The 25,389-nt window shown below is 38.1% G+C and overlaps 1 protein-coding gene and 1 long non-coding RNA gene across 8 annotated transcripts; one reads left to right on the top strand and one right to left on the bottom strand.

Annotated features, from left to right (window-relative positions):
- Positions 1-17: 17 nt before the first annotated feature.
- Positions 18-24,200, bottom strand: git1 (G protein-coupled receptor kinase interacting ArfGAP 1). 7 transcript variants are annotated; one of them, XM_046862818.1, is made up of 21 exons: positions 24,096-24,200; positions 17,908-18,041; positions 17,720-17,832; positions 16,511-16,616; positions 16,185-16,271; positions 15,202-15,332; positions 14,955-15,049; positions 14,556-14,598; positions 13,988-14,014; positions 13,479-13,527; positions 12,626-12,698; positions 12,014-12,111; positions 11,277-11,388; positions 10,310-10,437; positions 8,028-8,180; positions 7,040-7,324; positions 4,359-4,439; positions 4,163-4,239; positions 3,853-4,023; positions 3,039-3,102; positions 18-2,950 (listed from the first exon to the last, which is right to left on the bottom strand). In XM_046862818.1, the coding sequence occupies exons 1-21, from the start codon at positions 24,172-24,174 to the stop codon at positions 2,735-2,737; spliced, it is 2,322 nt and encodes a 773-aa protein (XP_046718774.1). In that variant the 5' UTR covers positions 24,175-24,200; the 3' UTR covers positions 18-2,734. The 7 variants fall into 7 exon arrangements, with proteins under 7 accessions (XP_046718774.1, XP_046718775.1, XP_046718776.1 ...); XM_046862819.1 differs by having other exon boundaries at positions 7,046-7,324; XM_046862820.1 differs by lacking the exon at positions 24,096-24,200 and adding an exon at positions 23,172-23,722.
- On the top strand, positions 20,990-21,629 carry LOC124394538. Its single transcript, XR_006927516.1, has 2 exons — positions 20,990-21,294; positions 21,468-21,629. It is a non-coding gene; the product is annotated as an uncharacterized LOC124394538 (long non-coding RNA).
- Positions 24,201-25,389: the final 1,189 nt, after the last annotated feature.

Genomic DNA, 25,389 nt, shown 5'->3' with positions numbered 1-25,389 from the left:
GAGAAGAGAAGACATTCTTGTAGGACAATTACCATTTTTGTCTTTATTACAAATGTACAGCTTATGAGTTTCTATTATGATTTTTTTATTTTATTTAATTTTTTTGCTTCGTTTAATTTCTTTATTTTGTACAATTAACTCTGCTAAAAGAAATTCTCCCATCAGCCATCTCATAACAGTTATGAGGAGTACAGTGCAGTGTGTTTGACTTGAAGAGAATATGCAGAAGTAGGATGGGATGTGGATGTTTTCGTGTGTGTATATGTTTGCACACAGGCTTGTTCTTGTGTGCATTGATTGTAATATGGCATGAGGCTGCATGGGACAAGGCAGAAATTAAACTTGCAGAACTCACACTAAAGGAGCCCAACATTGTGCTGGATATATCATGAAGTCTGTGTGTGCTAAGGCTCCCATTTCCCAACACACTCACTCCATCTTTTCAGGTGCTAACTTCTTAACTATCTATGGTCACAATAAATTGGGTAAAACTCCTCCCAAGAGCCACAGTAAAAGAGCCTTGTGAAAAAAGGCAAAATTAGCAATATGTGTAACACATACTCAATGATTGGGTTCCATGTGTACTACCCAGAGGTAACAAGGAGTCTGGAAGAGATGCCACATAGCTATTTAAAAGACATGATGTGCAAAGTAAATGGCAAAAGCAATATCCCATTTCCAAAATAAAAATGAAATAAAAAAACAAGGCGAGTGTATGAAATAGTTGAAATCATCAGGGCAAATTGGACAAAATGAGAAAAGTATTTTAAAAGTAAATTAAGGCTTATGTAACGGCAAAAGAAACACAAAAAACAAAACTATAACACTGAGAGAGTATTGATGCTATAACGATGACACAGTCTGCACCTGGACAGTAAGAAAAGATCAATTAGTTTTAACTAGCTGTCTGGTCAGAGTCACCGTATGCAATTGTCTAATGAAATCTGGATGTGGTCCAAAGAAGAACTTAAAAGTTCTGGTTGTATAAACACCAACAGGCATCTGTGAAAACTTAACGTGACACACTGTCTAAAAGAAGCCTGAGAATTATCAACATTAATAGTGCTCGGAATACATGATTTGAAAGCTCCAGTTTACAAACCCCACAATATCAAGGAGTATTCATTAGTTAAAATAACTTGGTTGTAGAGCCATAGAGCTCTATAGCTAGTATTCAGCAGTAGGTTGGGGGGCCCTGACTGCTGCCTACAGTTTCATACACACTGGCTTTATGGCTCCAAAAATCAACTAGGGGAGAGCTTTATACAGCACAGCTGTCATTTTTTCCCATTACTGCAACCTGCTGAAGTGCCTGGATAGTAAACTCGGATTGTGCCCTTCTACCATCAGCGCTCACATCCGTATAGCTTATATAACATTGTTACATTGACAGTACACATGCTTTCCAATCAAGAAAATAATATAAACATGAAGTATACTTAATCTGATATTTCCATAAAAGAGAAAAATCTGGTCCAAAAAAATACGCTCACATCAAAATTCTCTAACTCGCTACACTAGTAAAGAAGCCAACTTGATACTCTCAAAGAAAGTACAGTGGAAGAACTGGAGAGGAACCATCCTACCAGAGTGGACCTCTATGTTCCTAAACACAGGCAATGTTACAAACGAGCCAACAAATATGCAGCTTCTAGGAAACAATTACACAATGGAGGGATTGTGAATTGTGAGATGAATGAAGAACTGGATCCATCGCCAAAAGAATGAATGCTGACCTAATTTTCAGACACTGATAAATGTGACTAAGTCAGCCTCAACAGCTGTGAAATCATCGCGGCAGTGTCCTTATTTCCATCGCTATTTCCTTTGGTTATGGTGAACGCAAACTTTTACAGTTCTACACATACACGTCTTCCTGGGGGACAGGGGTGTTCTGTACGATCATGAGGATCCCCAATACTGAGTAAAAGCTGAGTTTTCCACTTTTAACAATCCCCATTTCTTGACCAGGTGATATACAATGAAATAACAAAAAAATAATAATAATACATAGTCAACAAAATTAAGAAAAAACATCGATGACAATGATAATCATAACATTAATTAAAAAAAAAAACTAAAAAAAAAAAACTATAGGTCATACACATTACAATAATTCCAGTGTAAGTGTTTTTAAGTCTACATGTTTGTCCCGAGAGGTAAAGGCCAATGGAGTGGCATATAAAAGTAGACTTGAATCAAGAAACATTAAAGAAAATAAAAATGATGAGAAAGAGCAGACATGAGTGTTAAATGTGCATATGAGTCATCATCATATAACTGTGTGTGTGTGTGTGTGTGTGTGTGTGTGTGTGTGTGTGTGTGTGTGAGAGAGAGAGAGAAACAGAGAGAAAGAGAGAGCGAGATGAAAAGTGCATGTAAAGAGGGATCCCAATAACAGAAGAAGAGAAGTTGTGAGATGATTTGTGCCAGTCCGATAAGGGTCTCCCATAAGCCTCCCCCTCTCTGCATCGGTGGTGCAACCTGCATGTAACTTCCTTTCATTCTGATTCTTTTTCTTTTCTTTATTTTCCCAAACATGTGATTCTTACATTTATCCTCATTCATCCCGAACATTCCACATCCAACTCATTCAGGTTTTCCTTTTCTTATTCGTTTTTTCCGCCTCTTCAACAACCCAGTGTTTGTTTGCAGTTCCTTCCTTCCTTCACCACCAGTGTGTCTGTAGTGTTTTCTGTAGCGTGTCCCGGCACCCATGAAGCCCAGAGCCGGGTCACTGCTTCTTTTCACGAGTGGTGATGGTGACGAGCTGCTTAGCGGCCTTGGCTATGTCATAGGCACACTGGATGACCTGCTGTGTGAGGAGCTGGTAATCGACAGCGCTGGCCGAAGGCTCAGAGGGTGCAGCTTTGCGACACTCCACCTGCAGACGTGAGGCGCTAGAGGCCAGCAGCTTGAGAGAGGCGCGCACTGCATCCAGAGCTGGTCTCTGAAGACACACAGCATAAACACTGAGGTCAGGAACTCAGGCTTGTTTAACAGAATGAGCTCAAGGTGGAAAGAGAACATTCACTGACCTTCGGAAAGAGAGAGGCCATCTCTGTCACAGCCGAGTGGATCTTCTCCGAGCATGGCACAAAACTAAAAATCACATTCACGGTATGTGTTATTTTCACAACATTCATATACTTTCATTTATTTAAAACACATGAAACAAATGTAGGGTAATTGCCTATAGCAGAGTCACCAATGAGAACACAGAAACCTAATCAAAGAAACAAGCAAAAAGGGAATTAATAAATATTTGCAAGATAAAATATATAGCAAGATTAAAAAAAAAATAAAAATAAAAATTCTGTGTAAACAGGTGTTTGTTTTTTATCTATTTTCTATCAACTACAGACAAGGCAAACAAGTTGCCCAACTGTGATGTTCATATACTATACAGTAGGTGGGGTCTAATAAAAATAATAATTATTATTTAAATATTCAGTTACTTATTTTATTATAGTTTCAAGTCTAATTGACTTACTACGTTTTTCATGCTACTTTTAATACTAATGTGTTTCTCATAGAAGTCAGTGTGCCCTGACTCTTTACTACTTTAAAAGATCTTTTCATAATCAATTAAAAAAATAAACTGCCCACTTGAATCCAATTGTGGAATTTGGTATATTGCATGACAAAATATTTAATTTGTTTCACAGAATGCTGCTGGTTTTAGGAATAAATTCTCACATGACTTCTGTAAATATAAAATTATCCATCTGCCTCATGTACTGAACAGTTTTGGCTGAATTTAACGTATAAAATGAGGTTCCAATTATAAAGGGGTCTATTAATGTTTCACTTCATGTTTTTAGACTGTGTGAACGTTGATAAAGCACCCACCTGTCATGTTTAAACTCCTGTGCTGCTCTCAGCAGCTCCTGGATGTTCTTGGTGACCTGCTCAGTCTTTAGAATGACATCCTCTGTGCAGGGCAGTGTTGGATCTGGCTCCCCCGCATCTCCACTATCCTCTGCCTCCACTCGACTCTCTTCCTCACTGCTGCGGCCCACGCTGTGCCCACAACCATACATGCACACAACTCATAAAATCAGCCCTAACCTATTATATTTGCTAATGGTTCGAATGCTAGTAGAAAACCTACATGTAAGGTTTTAAAAATGAGCAAATATCTAAAACATGATCCACTTACCCAATGGAGGAGTCATATGTTTGAGTGTTGTCGTAGTCACTGTCAGTGCCACTACCATGTTTCTCTAATTTAGGTGGCTAAAGTTAAGATAACAGTTCATCAGCTGAACATCAGCTTACTTTCATTTAACATTCAGACCAATGTATGTTATTCAAAACAATAAACTGAGAAGACTCCACACTTTTTCTCCACTTACCATATAGCGCCCCATTTCCATGGAGGCTGACATATGTGATCCTCCATAAGGGATGGGGCCTGCAGAAGACCCTTTTCGCACCTGAAAATGTAAAACAAGTGACAAGCTTAATGATAAATCTGGGGGAAGCCAGACAGACAGACGGAAAAAAACCTCAAGAAAGACCTCTGCAGAGTTCAACAAAAGGAAGGCAAGCTCTACAGTGAAATAAATGCACTGCCAGTTTCAGTTTACAGCAGTGAAGGAAGCAGAGAATAAGATAAAATATGGTTAATGTTAAAATCAGAAGAATGATACTGACTGAATCAAGCAGACAGTATCATGAAACAGGAAGACCTGTGAGTGTTTAGAACATGGGAAAAGGAGTTGCTGTTGAATTATATGTAAGATGTCAAGTCAAGACAAGGTCACAACATTGAAGTATATATATGTATGTGTGTCTATATATATATATATATATATATATATATATATATATATATATATATATATATATATATATATATATATAAAACAAACGACAAGGGATGGGTATCGTTTACATTTTATGAATACAGGTACCAATACTGCTTATTGATACCGGTACTTAATGATACTGTTATCGACACTACTCTCTAAAATTTGCAAAAAGACGATGTAAAAAGATGTTGAAAATTACTGCAGAACTTTAGTAATTCAGTGTTTAAATACCTCTAAGCAATCAGAAAAAGGCACAAAACAAAGCACATTTTTAAATAAAAAGGTCTGCTCATGAAAGAGAGAGAGAGAGAGAGAGAGAGAGAGAGATTTCTGCATACCACAGGACAGCATATATGAACACCATGGGCATAGGAGCACAACAGAATGTAATAAAGAATTCTGCCATCTTTAACAATTAGGCTAACTTATCTATTGCCTACTATACCTAAACTAGTCGACTCCACTGTATTGAAGGGCAATAAATCTTTTACTTCAAAATAATTAAACCCTATGACACTCAGGGTTTTTTTCCCCATATGTCAACTTTCTGACCATTACTATGGTGAATGGGCTGCTCCTGGGTGCCTGAGAGCATGTCCCTGTCTCATTCCTCACTGACTGTGAAACCCTTTCTTTCCTACCGTGTCCTGTGGGGTTATTCTTATTTATATTTACATTTTAGAACGGAGTGGTGTCCCCCAAAGACTACTAGTACTAACTAAAACTTATAGTGAATGTTGCATTTGCTTGAGGCTTAGGCAGGAGAGTTGATGTTGGAGCTGGAAGATGAGGGAGTTATAGTACATAGTACAGCACACTGCTTGCGGTAGATGGCGTGTTTTGTTTGTAAATGTTTTATTATATTACCAGTGCTGCCTCCTTTCTTCACTATTACACAACTGCATCGGACACGGGTGTTGCTTAGTTTTGCAACATGAGCACACACTTTTGAACATTTCAACACCATCATGACTGACTGTGCACAAACACAAAATGCACATGTGCATGGATATTACACGTACATTGGGCAAACGTAAGCCATGTGATTTCATCATTCAGGGATGAAAAATGACAAGCAGCAGCTTCTAATTTGCCATTAACACTGAAGTATACAGAGATAAAACTACACAAGTATCGATAACAGCATCGTTTGTCCTGAAGCTTTCGGTGATCCGGTATTAACGCAAATACCTACCGTAATAAAATATAATATCGGTTCTTGGTACCCATCCCTATAAATGACTAAAAATCAGTAGAAACAAAACCCTATACCCAAAAATGTGACAGAAGTTGTTCAACCCATCTGAAAACATAATCAATGCTCTACAGCTATATTTAACCTCCACCAAATGAGTACCAGGCACAACTCACGAGTAAGCATCTAACCGCAGTAAGCATAATCATTGTTTTGATAGAATTGAACTATGTGTATAACAGTAACCTAGTGCTGTCATACTATGACAAATCACTTAAAAATCTCAATTTCATATAAGATTGCATTTTACCACAACATATTTTCTGTATTTTGGGAGCAGCAATTATCTATGAACACTTATATTAACTAAAGCAAACAACCAAAGCTCTCTCTAATCAGTACATTTAAAATGTATTGTACTGATTTTATATGTTGATGCCAACTCGCAATTTGTATCCAGTAGTGAAAACCTGGTCATTAAACAGTGCAGAAAAACAAAACCATAGACATTCACACCAATTCAGTCCATTGATCAGACAACCAAGCACCCATACATTCCATGAACCATTTATAGTCTTCATTCACTACTAGCTCAATCAGCAGTTAAGCACAAGACAAGCTTGAGACAGCCTCTCTTGGCACATTGAGCTTCTAATGGCAGAGATACCATCAATCTATCCCTAAAAAAATGGATCCACCACTTTGCCTCAATTCCCAAAAAAAAAAAACAAAACAGCAGCTCATGCTCCTGTCCATGAACATATAGCTTTTTTTTTTTCCAGTAACATCATCTGGAGTAATTCCTGATGAAGGAAGTGCTGATGTGTGACCATAGGGTGGCAGTAAAGAGCAGTGTGCAGTGTTAATCAGTCATAAACACAAACACAGGTGTAAGCATTGGCTGCCCAGGCAAAAGCAGCAGGCTACCCAGACAAAAAGAGATAGTAAGGCTGACAGTTAACACAGAATAAAACCAAACAAACAAACAAAAAAAGGTCAGAGTTCAGGGATTAGGCGAGCCACTCACACTTACGCTGGAGCCGAGGGGCTGCAGGTGGCCGCTCAGGGAGTCCAGTGCTGGGCTGAGGGCTTTGGGGGCGGCCACTCCGGGCTCATACATGGAAAATGCCTGCCTGTCCCTTCGCAGAGGAGTTGAGGAGGGTGGACCCAAGCTCGAGTCCGCACTGCTCACTCCTCCTGCCCCTCCTCTTACCCCGGTGGGCCAAAGGGCCGGGTTGCCACACCCCAGAGCCCCCACAGGCCCAGCCTGAGCCCCCTTTAGAGCTACGTTCTCCGTCTGCATCCGAGAAATCTACAGGGATGAATGGGGGCGAGTCAGCCAGAATACCAGACACACACACACAAACAAACAAAACAAAAACAACATAGAACATGAGTCGTTCCAACAAAAGGGTTTGAGAGAGGTACCAGTTAAGGGCTTAATCATGCTGAGAAAACGTCAACAAACTGGCAAAAGGGGGTACAGGCATTAGATGGGGTGAGTGCATCAGAGTCATTCTTCGGGTGGGTCTAACACATACTGAAATTACAGGGCTCAATGTGTGTGCATAGACTTGTTTAAGTGTTGGGCAAATCTGCAATATCAAGTAGTTTGTGCATTTGTGTATGAAACCAAAAGAAGTACTGGCCATCTATAAATGATCAACAGACTCAAAGAACAGACAATAGCAGAGATCAGACAGACCTGATAATAATAATCTTCTATACCTGAATATTTTCAAATAAACTATCCAGTTCAACACTCTTATCTAAACAGCATTTACTGCAAACAACTACATCAGACTGGACATAAACCTGAACAGTGAAAGGTACAACTGAACAAAGCTGATCATTATATACTGCCGTGTTAAAACATCTAAACATCCACTTAGGTGGCTACTAAACACTTCATACATTTTAATTTAGAAACTGATTTATAGCCTTTACAACGTGGCCAGGTTAGAGTTCAGTCATTTGTCCCTGCTCCTAGAGGCCCGATTGTAACATGCTTATACCTCTTTCTGAAGTCTCCTCAGCTCCTCGCTTAAGTTGTTGTTGACCTTCATGAGCTGCTGGACTTTAGCCTCAGAAGAGGCCAGGGCTTTCTTCACTTCCAGATATTCCTGCAGTGTGATGGGGCCATCCGAAAGATCTGAAGAGTCCATGCTCTGAAACAAATAACACACAGATACATACAAAAAATAAAAAATAAAATAAATAAATAAGGTTTTAATGTCAGTGTTTTCCAGTGTGTTTTTATTACTTAAAAAAAGTAATGTTTCTTATAAAACAATATAATAATGCTATAAATATAAATGTTAAATTTAACAGAATACTAAAAAAATGATCAGAAAAGACCTGAGGTTTTGGGGTGAGAGAGATTGAGAGAAAGCTGAAAAAAAAACCAAAATAAATCAAGGAACCAAGTATTTCATGTCTGTGTGAATCACTGGTGATGCCTTCAGATAGACTATCAGAAAGTATTGGACATTCATGAGACAGAATCTCTTTAATAAGAGTCTCTATTCTATCAAGCAGGAAGAAAAGCAAGAAAAAGTGTTGGCCTAGTTTGTAAAAAGAAAGTCAGAAACAAACTGCTTAAAACCTTCTAATAAAATAATCAAGCTGTTGCAATCTCCCTATATTTCTCCTTTATCCTGCCAGTTACTATTTGGGTGTGCTTCGGGATGAATTCTCTCTGAAGACGTGCTGGCTTGGCACTGAATTGTTCACCAGAAAGTCCAAAACATGCAACTTCTCACAGACATGCACAGAGGTTCAGTAGGTATAAATATTCTCTCAGTGTCTGTACTTTTTCATGCAGAAACTGTACAACACATACACTTCTTTAAAGAAAACTGAGCTCGTAAATCTCCAGGACTAAGCAGGAGAAGAAGCATTCTCTTAGTCTCAGCCCTGCCACTTCCTGTGTTGGGAGGGAGCATGTTCAGACACAACTTCCTCTTTCCAGCTGCAGAACAATAGTTCACTGTCATCATTGTTTATTTTGCCCTTTCATCATTCTACAAGTATGAGGTAGGGCTACAGATCCTACTGCAATGCATGCTGGGACAAGTTGTAAATGTGACATAATTTGCTGTTGCTCTATCGACTTCATTTGTTAATCTAATATTAAGGCTTGGCACGTTCATATTATTGCACATAATAAATTAGCATTATGATTCCTTTGTTTCTTGCTGTTCAATATAACTAAACTGATTAAAAAACTACTAAGTGATTCAGCCAAGGCCAGATGTACGCACAGGCTGATAGATACAGCTTGGACCGAATAGAAAAGAGAAAACGCTATGAATAAATATTTAGAATTTCAGTCTTGTGAAATAAATATTATTTTAAGAAACAGTGCTGCTCATTTTTGCTATTTCAATATGTTGAAATCAGTGCTTTTTTTTATTAGATTTGCTCAGTTTTTGTTCAGTCCTGATTTCTAGTGACAATAAGAGGGAACACAGGTGCATCAATTAGGCTTATAATGTATGCTAGCTATCAGTCATTGTTAAATAATGTGACCAGATTAATGTAAAAATAATTAATGGATAAAAGGTGCAATAAAGAAAAATAAAAAAAATAATGGAATATATTGAATATATTTCTCAATATAAATCCCAATGACACAACATTTCAAATATAATATTATAAAATTATATAAAAATATATATGTAATATATTTTAAGGATACCATTCATACTAGCAATGTCATAGCTTTTTTTCTATAGGCTACATTGCTGCCTGTTAACCACCAATAGTGGAGTTAGTTGTGTCCTGCTACATTGAGCATGGGTTCAGCCAAGGTGGTGGCATTGAATGTGTCTCATCTCACTACTCTGGTAAAAATTAGCTACATATTTATTTATCCAGTTATTTCTGGTCATTAGTGCACATGCATAATTTAAAAACTACTTAAGTCCAAATGTTCTGAATGGGTTATATAAAAAAAGAGCCGATAGATTTAGAGTTAAATTCTTCTCAAAATATACACAGTATTTGTATTTACACAAACACATTGGTTCATTTTTTTTAAGCAGTAAAGAAATTAAAAACGTTATAACACCACCACACATTCTTATTAGCGCTGTTAGCAAAACCTCAGGAAACTATTTAATACAGTGGAGTCTTCTAGCACTGTGATGTGATATTTTTGCTTCATCACCCACTGTTAGATACAGAGCTCAAAAAACTAACAAAAATAGCCTGTTTCTCACTCATCCTTTTCTGATGAGGTTCAGACCAGACCATTTATATTGCAGCATATTTATGTGCATGTTGAAGAGCTGACCTTAGCACGGTTGTTGCGCTGAGCGTTGTTGTTGTTCTGTGCAGTTATTTCACTGTCTGTGTCCTCATCAGAAGCTACGCTATCATAGTCGTGCTGGTCATCGTCTGCCTGGCTCACGTCTAAAGGCTCTGAAACACACAGCAGTGTTAAAACAAAAGCACACACATACACAAGCACAGAAACAGAGCTAGCAAAATCATTTCAGCCTAAAGCTGCCAGGTGTGCATCATCATTTTAAACTATTATGTAAAGAGAATACCCCATACCCTCTTTTGCATCTGTAGCACGTGTGTGATTACCATTGACAAGACATTTACCTTTAATGAGAACAAAAACTCTGTTTAATTAAACTTTGTTTAAATATTAAAGTATAAAGAACATTAGGCCAGAACACTGGGGCCGGGTGCCATGTTTGTGTTTGGACCTTGGATGCCTGGAAAAATTATTAAGATCTAAATTTTGATGTATATGGACATTTGTGTATCAGACTCCAGGGATAAACACCATGAAAAATGTAGCTTCTAGTAGTAAAAATATGTCTGTTAACTATGTGTAAAAGGTAAGAGAATCTTTAAAACATTAATTCATAACATTTAGTTCGAAAGCAGTCAGTGTTGAGCAACTGAGATCTCAAGCTTTTTATGTTGGTCATCTGTCAGGTCTTTCAACCAAATCAAAAGCTCTTTCTACTAGCATAGATGCTATATGTTTACTAAAAGGCATAACAGTATGTAGCAAGTGCCTGATTGGAGTAGATTAAATTGTAAATAAACTGAATTTACTTCTATAAAATGTTTTGCATGAATTTTGACTATTAATATATTTATATAACGTTAAAAGAAAAAAATGTTCTAAGTTCTGTTCCCAGAACAGGCAGATGTGTTTAAACTGTGACACAAATGAGAAAAAAAATATTCAAGAGTGTTTTTTTTTTTTAATTATGAGACAGGAATGCAGGATCTCTCACCAGTGGGACTTGTTAGGCCTTTGCCTTGTTGCCGCCGCTTGGCGTCGCTGAGAATGTCGATGATTAGTGTAGCAAACTCTCGTGCATTAAAGCGTGCCAACTTCTGACGGCCCTGTGGAGAAAAAAAGTGACTTCTTAAGACTGCTGGTTTAAAAAAGAAAAGAAAATACTATTCTATTCAAAATATATTCTTAGTCTACAAAAAGAAAATGCTGTTAAGATTGTTGACGTGGCAGTGAGCACAATGTTTGGCCAACTGCATGTGTGTGAGAAACTCATCCCACATAATTTATAAACAGAGCAAACAGGAAACAATCTGATTGGCTAATCACTGCATGGAAACCATGCTGCATGCGGATCCACAGTAGTCTATTTCAGCTGAGGAAACGGGAGAACAAGAGTAAGACAAAGTGCAAGAGACACAGAGTTAAACAGTGGAAATGTTGAGTAAGGGAGGCTACCACTCATACTGCCCTCTTTCTCGCTGCTTTTTTTTCCTACTGTGTGGTGGCTAGCACAGGCCCTATGTCATTGTACAACCACAAACTATTTTTAGACCTGGGCTCTACTAATTTCACCATACACAAATATCAAGACAACTCTGCCCTGCTCTTTTTTCCAGCTGGATTCCTTCCCCAAAGTCTGCCTGATCCAGGCTTGTTCATCCACATCTGGACCACTCTCTCATTGGCTTTTCACAACAGACTGGCTGATACTTATAAGCGTGTGTGTATTACCTGGTTGCGTGTGGCTGAATATTCAGGGTTGACGGGTAAAAAGGGAACAGCACTCCTCTCTGTGACCAGTGTACTATGGTTCTGAGTCGTTAGCCACACTGTGAGCAGGACAGAAAAACTAAGCATTAACAAAAATAAAGATGAGGAACAGTATTACAAAGCAAGGTAATCTTATAGCCCACTCCAAACGCCCACATGCACAATCCCACACAGATGCCATGTGTTTGACAAAAACGTTATCTAAAAAAATTTACAAAAAGAAACAGGCTGCCTTCCTGGGTATGTGTGTGGCCCCTTGCCTTCTACCTGGTGCTGCTTACCTGAGAGACTCAGCCTGCAACCCCAGCTGCCACGAATCCTGCCTCACAGAGGAGGAAGGAGGGAGCAAGAGACAGAAAGAAAAAGAGGAGGAGGAGAGCAGTCCTGAGGCGACTTAACTGACTCACTTGTTCTTATTTTCTCTCTCTCTCTCCCTCACTCCTCCCTCCTCCAGTCTCCCTCCCTTCCCTGCAGCTGGACTGCTTGGCCAGTGCCTTCTATAGTCAATGTTTATACAACATCAAGTGATGGGGGGGGGGAAAAATAGGAGAAAAAAAGAGAGAAGTGTCATACCAGCATCGTTCTCCCTACGGTCGACCTCATCATAGACATCCATGGCCAGCTCCTCAAACAAGCGGTTATTTAGCTGTGTGTGAGACACAAACTATATATCAAAACATGGTAATACATTTCAGAGTGCTCTGTGTTGAGGCTCTCCAGAAGCACAAAGGTAAACAGAAACAGGAGAGAAATGTGCACAGGCAACAGGAACACACAAATGTAGCATTTGGGAGAAACAATTTAAACCAACAAATCAGTCAAAGACCCATAAACCGACTAAAACTGTATTCTTCAAATATCACACCAAATGCATTGAAACGACGTCTACCACTTTTGAATAAATAGTCAAACATGGGCTCATGCCAACACATACAGTACATCCATTTTTCCACTGACAGCACAGATATTGGTCAAAAAGTTTTGTGTACCACATACTACATTTGAATAATCCATGGTTTTATCACAACAATCCCAGAGTAATTTACAAAGTTATAAATCTTACTGAGAACAAGTCTAAAAACAAAAACAATGTATATTAATTGTGGTGCATCTTTAAGCAAAGTTTTGTTGTCAGAAAATCCTTTGTTATTAATAATAATCCTCAAATCCCTTGTTCACTTTTTATTTTGAGTTACTCAAATTGTTTTGATGGGAATTAAATAATGGGAGCAAAACACTGCGAGATCCCGAGTTCACACTTTCAGACATTACCCATAGTCAGTTTCGCCAGCTAAAAACTGGTTCTTGTGGTGAAGTGCGAAGTGTTTTAGATCAGGCACCGGATCTAATTGGTACCAGCAGCTTGTCAGTGGAAAAACAAAAGATAAGAAAGGTGAGCGCTCTCACCTGCATCCTGAATACTCACCGCTTGAAGCTTCTTCTTGGCAGCCTTGGCCAGTTCAGACAGGTCCAGGCTACACAGAGACAAAGACACAGACATAGGCGTAAAAGTGCACCAGAAATGTACAGACAGAGAAAGATGAGGAGAGAGAGAAGGAAAGAAAAAAGGTGAGAGTGGATAGATGAAGCATGACACTGGGGCAGGAGAGGTGTCAGGGTCAGAAAAAAAAAAAACAAGCAGAACAGGGGTTTGGGTTTGACAAAGTTCTTGCAAACTCCGCATTTCAAGTATTTTATGTAAATTGGATTTTAAGGTATTAACAGATAAAACAAAATCAATTAAAATTACAAGCAGAAGAAAAACAAAAACTGTCTTAATTGGTTAGAAATTTCAGTTTCAAAATCGATCTTATGCTGTTGCTCTATTCGCCTGCTTCATCCTTCCAAACACTGGCATCCAAATAAAGGACATATGAAGAGCAAAGGGAAAAAGAGAGAGGTTATGGAGAGGGGAATAAGAAGAAAGTGAGATACCTCTGTGTTGGGCACTTAGGGCGCGCTCTGCCTCCACAAAGAGCAGCAAGATGGGGAAAACAGAGAATGTGTGAGAAAGACAGTCAAAGAACGACCAAGATATACAAGTACACAGACACAGGGACAGAGACAGAGAGAGAAAGAGAGATAGAGCAGGAGAGAGAGTGAGAGATTGTTAGAGAGATAAAGACAAAGAGAGAGAGGAAGTGAGAGAGAGATTGATTGACCCCATATAAACACTCTTGCAGTATGTGTGACTGTCTTGCTTTAAGAATGAGAGGCAATAAAACATCAGGCAGAAGTAAGATATGTGTGCACTGATTTAAACTGACTGACAGTATGGCGCAACCTGCTGGCCAACACACTTAAATACAATAACTGGAATAGCAGCTCGGTGTCATGTGTCTAGCATGAGTGCGAAGTACAGTGAAGAAAGCACACGTACAATGCATCATGCCATGCCATTCATAACACAATCCTCATAAGTGTAATCAATTATACTCATACAGATGCAGAAATCAAAACAGTCATGTAAAAATCTAAATCACAAACACACACATACACACACCTGTCTGCCATCTGAGGGATGATATAATGTCCATTCTTGTGATCTGCAAAATAAAAATCAAGTAAAATGTTAAAGTTCATCATCAGATCAGATCATCAGTTTATTTGTCATGCAGGGTTCTTGCCCCTTTTCCAAAACATCACAGGCTTTCAAAGCCCAATTATCATGTTCAAAAGTAAAATGAAATGTGTTGCACTCATGCAAAAAATAAATAAATAAATAGATTTCAAATTCAACAAATTCAGAAATGTAATACTTTGGAATTTGGCAACATTTCCATCAATTTATGAAAATGCCTTAAACTTGGTAGTTTTTTCAAACTTGGGCAAGAACCCCGGAGGAAGAGTTACACCAACGTGAGGTCATCCTTTACTCGTAAAAGAGCAGCTTAGAGTCTACCTGGACGACGGCCACACAGATAGAAAGCCAGCCTGTCTGTGAGCTCATACTGACATTCCACCAAGCGCTCTGCTAACTCCACCTGGCCAGCCTGCCTGTGTACCAAACACACAACAAAATGAATGTGAGAAACAAAAGCCAGCAAATACACGGTATTTACTAACAACAGTAATAAAATCAGCCAGAAAGAAGAGAAAATGGCTTAAATTGTCTCGGCCGAGTAGATTCTGATCAAGTGCTTTTGTACCTGGCATAATCCATTGGTGTGCGGCCGTTGATGTCCGGCGCTCCGGGGTCAGCTCCGTACACCACAAGCAGCTCAGCCTGCAGGACCTGACCTGCTTTTGCAGCCACGTGCAAAGGAGTAGTGCCTTTTTCCTGCAGTCAGTCAATGTCAAAAAGGGAGAGCTTACAGCTATAGCCCCCCAGGCCACTGAGCTGATATTAGTCTACTAATACTCATACTGAGATAAAGAGCAGCTGGATTAAACTGCTTTTAAATGTTTAATTGCCCGTGTATGATTTGGGCTTGCATTATATAATCCAGAATACTTTCAGAAATATTCTACTCTCTGAAAAGCAAATGTTTGGAGTTGCAGAAGTGCCAAATATATTGAAGAAAAATTATAATATCCAAAAACATCAATGTCAATCATCAATACTTTGTAACTGCAAAACCACAATTATATTCTACAGTAAATAAAATAAAAAAATTGCCCAAGTCCTTACATTACAAGCCTTATTTATATTTTTGATCATACTCAATGGTTCTTTGACAGGTTTAATTTGTGAGCCCAAATGCCTTGTTACCATCATTAAAGTGCACAGTAGTGATGATATTCATCAATGAAATAGTAATTAACTGAACAAACGATTTGGGTTAAGAAAACTCTATGACCATTATATATGTAGCACACGTGCGGCAGATAATTTCACCATGTTTAATCGGTAAGCCCACAATGCTATAGACAAGAGGAAAAGCTCTCAAAGAAAAATACAAAAATAATAATTCTATACAAATATAGATGCATGTGTAAAATTCTAATTAGAGAAATAAAAAAAATGTACATTTTGACATAATATTTAGTTTGTTTCATGCAATACTACCAAGATTAACCAAGCCGTGTAGAGAATTCTGCTTGTGATCACATTGGCATTCTCATCTTCCATTTCAAATAATAAATAAATTAAAATGTAGTTAGTCTGCATGATACAAATATTAAGACTTACAGGATGAAAGAAGTTGGCCTGAGCTCCAAGAGACAGCAGTCGCAAACATGTCTCCAGACTTCCTGTCCGCACACTTGAATGTAATTGCTGTAAGCAGGAGACGAAAAGAGAGACAGAGATAGAGAGAGAGTGAATCTTCTGTGAATCTTCTCATTGTGGCTACTCAACAGAAGCAGCTTGCTTTACTTTCAAGCAGGACCTCATTAAGAGCATTAAGGAGCCTCCTGCAGTGACTGTCTGTTAATTTTTCATGTAGGAGTTGAGAGCAGAAGAGAGATGGGCTTTGCCTCTCATCAGGCTCTGTTGACCTTTCATCATTTCCTCACCTTACTGAGATCCTTGCTGGTGACCCCATCATCATCACGGCACGGTAGTTTGTGGACAAATGCTAGCATCTGATACTTGGCGCGAATGAACTCTGACTTGGTGGGGCTGCCGAAAGAAGTAAAAAAAATGACTGACATGACATAACATCTACATACAATACATTAATAGAGCACAATATACAGAAAAATCTAGTTTACCTTGGCAATCAATAAAGTATTTTAATCTTTCTAGCTAACATCTACAATCAGAGCTATTATTTCACAGTGTACTCCTGAGAAAATGAATAGCAGACCCCATCTCTATCACTGTCCATTTTATCATCCATCTAATCTATCATTCATTATAATCCATCATTTATTATGCCTGCACTTAAAGAGGTAACATTACCTTAACTGACTGATTGGACCACAAGAAGCATGGCCTATTTCTGTTTTTCTAGATGGTGAGGTTTCATTTTAAAAATTCTCTGATAAAATTAGGGATGCATTGATACTACTGGAATCAGGTCTCAGCCTGATACTGTGCTTAATTACTCAAAGAAATTCCCCTAAAGAGCATTATTCTATACCAGGTGGTGCTTTGTGGCCTATCCCTGGTGTGTGCTGTTGTGCTAAAGATCACACGAGACAAAATGACAGCCATCGAAAATTATTTCACCAGTAATGATGGCAATCAAAGCAAAGCAGACTGCAAAGTGTGATTTGCAAAAAAGGTCAAGAGGTACTGCACCACTTTTTTTTACAATTTGAATAACTGAATAAGGCCGTTTTAATGTAAAACTCAGCAATCAGGAGTTCATGGCGAAGAAAAGGGGATTGAGCAGGAACCCTACATTATTTAACCCAAGCTAAAATGCAAACAAGTGCACAGATCAAGGGTTATTCCCCTTTATTCAAAAAATATATAAAATCAAGCATCTATACGTATATCAAATTATTTTAGTTTAAGGAGCGCTTGCATGGGATTTGAATTACAGTAAGACATTTGATATTAAGGTTATTGTGATGAGTGTAGTATTTTCTAAAATGATATTAGCTTGCCTGGGGAAATGACAAATTGTATAAGCTCTAAGAATATCCCAATACTATGAGTAACAAAAAGGCTATCTTGTAACCAATTACAGTGAAGCCTTATGGAACATGGACCACATCTTGTTCTTAGTAAACAAAGCATGTTAGGGATGTTAGCATTTGCTAATTTTGACTTACTGGACTTTATCTTGGGGGTTAGGTTTCCTGCGACCACTCTGAACCTGGGCAGGGTCCAGTAGTGAATGCTCCCAAATGGAGTTAGCACCATTACTGGCCAGCGTCTGCACCATCTGAAATTCATACATGGAAATGACACATCTGGAATGCACTAACAGAGCCTCAATCCAAATGCAGTCTGTGCATACCTGTAGTAAGGAAGGAGGCCAGCCGCTGTGGCGCAAATGCTTGACGATGGAGATGTGGCGTCCGAGGCTCCTGTGCACAGAGCAGCACTCATCGCAGATCAGCACCCCTCTGTTTATACTGCTCCAACCTGGATCTGGAGAAACACAACGAGAAAGTATGTTCAATTACTCAATATCACATTTACTGGTATAAATAGGGAAAAGAAAAAAAACTCATACTGATACTACAGTTTACACTCATATCAAGTTAGAAATTACACCTATCCAGTATAGGTGCAGTGTATAAACACAAAAATACATAATCACTCATTCAAGTGTCTGTAAATAGTTTTAAACTAACTACTCATATGTGGTTTACGAGAAACTTTACAGACTTTAAACAAGCCTATGTTCAATTTGATTGTATATATAAATAAAACAAAAGTGAAAAACGTTATTGTTTCGAAAGTTGAAGCTCTGTTGGACTGTAACTAATTCAATCCCACAATGCTTTAAACTCGTCATACAGGAAGATGTCAAATCTGTCATGACTTGCATTTGGAACAATACTGTTGTGAGCTTGTTTTTTTTCGTTCTGCAATCTACCATGCAATAACTGCTAGTTTACAGTAATGAACATGGGACTGTTGATTTTAATTAATTGTCTAGTTTAGAGGTGGCTAATTTTTAAGTGGAGTTGATCGATTGCACTATCAGTCTGCTATCAGGATTTAAAGGTCAGACTCTGCACTGATTCCCAGGCTGTCAGAGTAATGCCTATGCTCAAGGCTAAAAACACTAACAGTTAACGCATTGTAAAATGGAAACACTAACACCAATGTAAAGCAAAACCAATAATGCAGAGGTCCTTCAATAAGACAAAACATCTCCAGGATGATAGAATCAAATTAATAGGGTTTTTATTTTTTATAAATATCTCAATATTGATATATATTTTGTTGCAAAACCTGTATATGGACCAGGGACTACAGTATGACATACATAGAAATCATTAATGGATTACAATAAAACTAAAGTTTTTTCCAAACTACTGCTTCTTTATTCTACTAAATAGAGAATGTTTTTGTTTCAGGTACTGAAATTTGGCATCATTATCAAAAAAATGCTAGCCAATCAGAAGTGTCACTTTATACTGAGAACTGCAATTTCTATGTATTGAACAGTAACATTTTCATCTACATTCTTAATAATGTTCTAAGAAAACATGATATTTAAAGCTTTCTGAAGCATGTATTTACCCATTCACAGAAACATCCATGATAACTGAGCTAAAAATAAGACATTAACACTAAAAAGAACACCACAAAATTAACAAACAAAAAGATATGCAAGGCGAGAAAATAGCAAATGTATGTGAACAGAAAAAAACAGAAGTAATTCAATATTCAAGACAAGACTGTTTTTATTATGGCTGTCACAATGTTTTAGGATGGTCCTAAAGAACGCATTAGTCGGAATCCCTGTCACGGTATGGAACACTGTGACACACACACACACACACACACACACACACACACACACACACACACACACACACACACACACACACACACACACAGGACTGTTCTCCTCCATCTTAACCACACTTCAGCTGCAGTTTCACACAAACACTTATACTCACCCACACAATACTGTAACCAAGCCTTTCATGCGACTGCAATTATTCCTCTCTGATTATTCTCGTGAAACAAAGTGACAGAATGATCTACAGCCATCCATCCGTCTATCTATATCAGCACCACAGCACAACATGCATCCACTCCAGCTGATGCACTCATCCCCACTTCAAACCACACTATTATCTACATTCTGTCGCATGTGACATGTGACAATTACATGCTGCTCAGCTGCAACAAGAAGAGCTGCAGCATTGCAGGCAGGAACAGAGTCGATAAGGATCCGACCCACCTCTATCTCACTTACTATGAATATAGGCTAAGCAGGACAATGCATACAGTGCTGAAAACTGAAGGCAGGTAACTGCTCCACGCAACCAGGCGACTGCAGGTAATAACACTACGGCTATAAATCAGCAGACATTATAATGCAGGGAAGAGCTAAGAGGAGAGACACACAGAAACACAAACAATCCTGAAAAGAGAGCAGCTGTGTGTAGAGCAGCTGCCAAAGTGGCCCCCCTTCCCCATGGGGCAGATGGAAGACACAGAAGCAAAGCCAATGCTGCAAGACCCCAATTTATGATGACATGGACAAACTAACAGCAAATAAAATAAAATAAAAAATAATAATAAAACATGGTAGGACATGCTTTTATAGGAAAATAATCCACAGCATGGTGTGGTGATGCTATTCCAATGTTGATTATTACCCTAAAACAGCACAATTTTATTCCTTTTATACCATTTTCAGTTATTAATGAAAAACAAGCTGTGCTTTTTAATTATTTATAGTTTAGCTTTATTTTAAAGAACCTCCATGAGACATTCATTCCCCCACCAGCCTCTCTTATTTCTCTTTCTTAAAATTAAGAAAACTAAATATCAAAATACATCACAGCTTGTTGTGCTAAACAATAAAACAGAAGTCATAAAACATGGAAAACGTACATAACACTGGCTCCAAAACTCCAGGAAGCTTTACCACATCAAATGTGTTTTTCTTTAGCAAACAGCAACACTGCTTTTAATCTGTTTAATACCCTAAGATTACACAGTAAGCTCAATATGAATTATCTGTTACTACAGATACAATGTATTAGAGCAGAGTGTTAAAAGAAAACCCGTGATTTGCCGACCCATAACATTAAATCACACACTCTGGGAGCTTCATGGGATACAATTCATGACAAGCCGTTTTAATGTGTCTCATATTTCTATCTATCTATGTAATGTATAGATGGGCAATTTGTCTGAAAATATTTTATTTAATGTCTACATAAGTAAATATTCTAACAGAAAATAGTGGGAAAAAATAATATTGTCAACCCTGAGTCAGTTTACCAGTCACTTAATCAGGAACACCTGTACACTCATGCAGTTGTCTAATCAGCCAATTTAGTGGGAGTAGCACAACGCAATAAACCATGCAGATACAAGAGCTTCAGGTAATCTTCTGAGTTTTAAATCTTCGTGAAAGCAGAGGCTTTCAGACTAAAACACCTTATTGAAGAAAACGATCAGGAGAATGACCAGACTGGGTTAAGCTGACAAGAAGTCTATACTAACTCAAATAAGCACTCTCTACTTTACTCTTTAACCGTGACAACTGTGGTGCACAGAAAAGCATTTCACAGCAGCCCAAAGGATTCCTGGTCCGATTGCTGGTCTTGGCTGACAGAAGTGAAACCTGGTGTGACCAAGACTGTTGATGTTTGTGTGTTCTGATATGCATTTCTGATCATCACAGTTGTAAATAGAGATTATTCAGGTGGGTATTGAATTCGCTGAAAGTCAAACCAGTCTGTCCATTTTCTCCTGACCTCTCTTTTCCACAAAATAATCATTTTTGTTTTTCACACCATTATGTGTATTCTCAAGAGACTGTGTGTGTGTGTGTGTGTGTGTGTGTGTGTGTGTGTGTGTGTGTGTGTGAAAACCCAGGAGATCAGCAGGTTATGAAATATGCAAACCAGCATGTCTGGCACCAGTATTCATGCTACTATCGAAGTCACCAAATTCACGCTATTTATTGATTCGTATGCTTGATTACCCATCCATTACCTCAGAACAATGTCCCAAAGCAGCCTGACAGAATAAAACAGATTACGAATATAACTCCTAAAATTATAAAATCAGCCAATAAAAAAACGTTATCCCTAATGAGCAAAGCAGTGGTAAAAGTGGCAAGGAATAAAAGTCACTGAGCTGGTATAAGGAAGAAACCTTGAGAGGTACCAGACTCAATAGGAAACCCATCCTCATCTGGGATACCAAATGTCCACTCATTATCGATCCATGTAGATGTTGAAGTTATCAACTGGTCACTGATGGACACTTGAATGCAAAAACTGTGTATAGAACAGTTGAGCGCATATATGAATTAAATTATTGGAGTTCACCTAGAACAGTTAATATATTGATTAATTTAAGAGCTCATATGGAACTGTTTATATGTTCATTAATTTGTAAAAGTTCATAGTACAAATATGACATTAATTATATTATATTAATGCATAGTACATATATTAATTGATAGCTGATGTAGATCTGCTCATATATAATTTATATGAAAAAATAAGAAATTCATTTGAAAGAGATATCAATCTTCAGTAGATCGTATTTTTTTTTACTTTTGGAGTAAATCTTTAAAAATGATATGTTGCCTTTCGTGGTGTGAAAAACTAGAGTTCTCAGTGTATGAGCTCAGCAAAGGAGTACACCATAACCTGCATTCTCCTTTATAACCCTGATATTTTACTCAATTAAATCAGCTACAACATGCACAGCTGATGTTCAGGCTGGCCAGACAAGTGACCATGCAGTAGCAAAGTTAAACAGCTAAATCTAAGATACAAAAAGCTCAGAAAAACAGCTTCGCCTATTAAAAATATAACTTATAGCCATTAAAAACCAGAGTCTAAGCAAATATCAAATCACAACTAGCCAACTAACTAACCAAGTTTGACAGCTAACGACTCAACAGTACAACAGCTTTAGCTAGTTCTCCAGCTAGCTTGAGTTACTTGGGCGTATTGACTGTCTACACAAAATAAAGTCTTATTAACTCTAAAAACAGACACTCCGAATTTTAAAAATAACAACTTACAATTTTTAGATTTTTTTTAGATAATAAAACTGAACTATAAGAAAAGGATACGCACCAGCGGCTGCTCGATAGCCTAATCCCGTTATCCTGATTCGGTTTTAACTGGGTATCCAGATTATAAATCTTATTAAAACCTCGTGTGTGAAGCAAAACTCAGGTCAAATCTATTTAAAGAAAGTATCCCAAACCAGTTAATGCCAATAAAATGTCGGGGACACAACTAAACCACTGTATAGCTAGCTATATTCCGTGGCTAGCTTCATGGCTAACAACAAGGATTAGCCATAGAAAATCTCGACCTACACTTCGCCAAATCTGCGGTACTGGTTTCATGACGTGATAGATAATCTAGAGAACAGACTGGTTTTCTATTTTTGAAAAAAGTACGTTTGACATTTTATCCCAAAACAGGTTTATGGTCGCTGACTTTATGTTGTTTTTAGGGTAAGAGGGGCCACGGGCCTAACTGCTCTCCTCCTCCTGCCCCAGAGCAGCGCTCAATCTCAACCAGCCGAGATCTGAACCGTAACCGAACGTACCTGGCGCACTGCAGTCTGCACACACCTCACTTCTCTGGACTTTCCTGGACATGTTAGGAAACGCCACCTTTGGTTTGCGATTACGACGCGAATCACGGGCCAAATGTCGACGAGGTCTCGCCGTTCCACTGAGCAAGCGACTGCAGCTTGGATGCCGCCCCGAATGTCCGGAAGCCGGCGGAGAGCTTCCCGATGCTCCAGCTCCTCTCCCTGTTCTAGCCCGATTTCACTGCCCTCTGCAAACCAGTTTCAATTACACAAACACTTTCTTGGCGCTCGAAAATGCGACCCGGGATAGGAAACACGGATCTGAATATCTCTTCTGTCTGTCCGGTGTGTAGTATTATCATCACCCGAGTCCTGCAGCCCGCAAGCACGCGCGCGCGCACACATACACAAAGTAATGGGTTTTATTTCCATGCAGCAGCCTGAGCGCGCTTGTAGGTTGTGGCAGGCTGCATACTGTCTCCCTCTGACGTCCTGATCAGCTCGCGGGGGTCATTGTGTAGTGGGAGGCAGAACACATACTCTCACATATACACACACGGCTTTTGTATACATATGTCCCTAATAAATGACAATTTGTTATTTGAATATCCTACAAAAACAACAACAAAGCTTTCCAAAGTCACTGACATCCTCTGGGTTTTCAAAATGATGTGTCAAGTCTGCAAAATGCCATCACAGATATTACTTTAGGAAAAAGTACAAAAGCATGCCTGCATTTTTATCCCCACGAAGAAGAATGTTATGAATATGCGAATATGAAAATGCCCACAACCATTCCATTCATTTTGGAGCATGCAAATACTGCAGTGTTATAACCTCTTATCGTTCCAGGGCACAATAGTTGAGCCAAGTCACCTACTGACGTTTGTGGAAGATGGGAGGAAACCAAAGAACCCAGAGGAAACCTTCACTCACATGCAGAAACATACAACATTTCTTTACATATAGTCGAATTCAGGATAAAACATGAAAGCCTGAAGATGTGGTGTGGCATCACAACTCACTGCACCACCGTGAATCTACTCAACTAAAATAATACATTAGTTAACTTTTAAACACATGCACAAATATATTGCTTTCAATGTCACATGTTTATTAATGAAACAGAGACTTTTAGTCATTATACAAAGAAATTACTTACAGGTGATACCTATAAGCTCAATTTGTGATTTGAATGCTGACTGGAGAACACCAGCGCTAAATTGTTTAGCAAAGAATGACATTGTTAGTTACCAAGTTTTCTTTTATAAGAACAAAATAATAATACAAATGTAGATAATGTCAATATAAACCAAATAACTATCCCTTGTTTCTTAAAAAAAAGGCTTTAAATTCTGACACTTAAGTAATTCCTGATGTTTATCAGTTTGAGCTCATAGGGTTGTATTATTGTCAGTGTGGCCTCTTGTCATTCTGTAATAGATTTGAAAGCAATATATAACAACCAGGAATTAGCATAATTAGATTTGTATTGTAAGATCTACAGTTTTTAGAACTGCATAACATATGCTGCGGAAGTATGATTTTTCCCCTAGTTTTCCTAGTGTTTTAGTAGTTTGATGCAAGGCTGGGCATTTGATCCATTAAAATAATAAAATGAAAATAATAAAGTTGTTTTAAAGCAATCAGTAAATAAGAAATAAGTGTATCAGCACAAATAAGGCAGGGTAACTACACTGTGTGTGTGTGTGTGTGTGTGTGTGTGTGTGTGTGTGTGTGTGTGTACTATATATATATATATATATATATATATATATATATATATATATATATATATATATATATATATATATATATATATATATATATAATAGACATATGTTGTTATTCACTTAAATATTAACAGATTTGGCAGTGGAGCCTCTGATGAAAAGCCCAGCCTGAAGTGGTCAAACACCAAATAAATGGATGCATTTTAAAAATTTTCTAATGGCCTTACTATTGTGTTATTGTCTTGTGAAAGCATGTCGATTATAAAGCACTATTTTCAATAATTCTTTTTATTTTTGTTATTTTCACCACCCGGCACTGATCTACCAGTTTAAACATTTTGATCCAGTTAGTCAGGATTGATTTTAATAAGGTGTTCGTGTATTTGAAAGTTTTGAGGTTTAATTTTTGATTGTTTTTGAAAGAAACATGGCAACCCTGATAGAAAGGCTCTTGGGGGTATCTTGGCCATTAAAAAAGAAGAGAATTAAAGTATTAA

This window comes from Silurus meridionalis, chromosome 12 (genome assembly GCF_014805685.1).
Source record: "Silurus meridionalis isolate SWU-2019-XX chromosome 12, ASM1480568v1, whole genome shotgun sequence".
Lineage (NCBI taxonomy): Eukaryota > Metazoa > Chordata > Actinopteri > Siluriformes > Siluridae > Silurus > Silurus meridionalis.
Note: the sequence above shows the minus strand (reverse complement) of the source record. Positions and strands in the feature narration are given on the sequence as shown.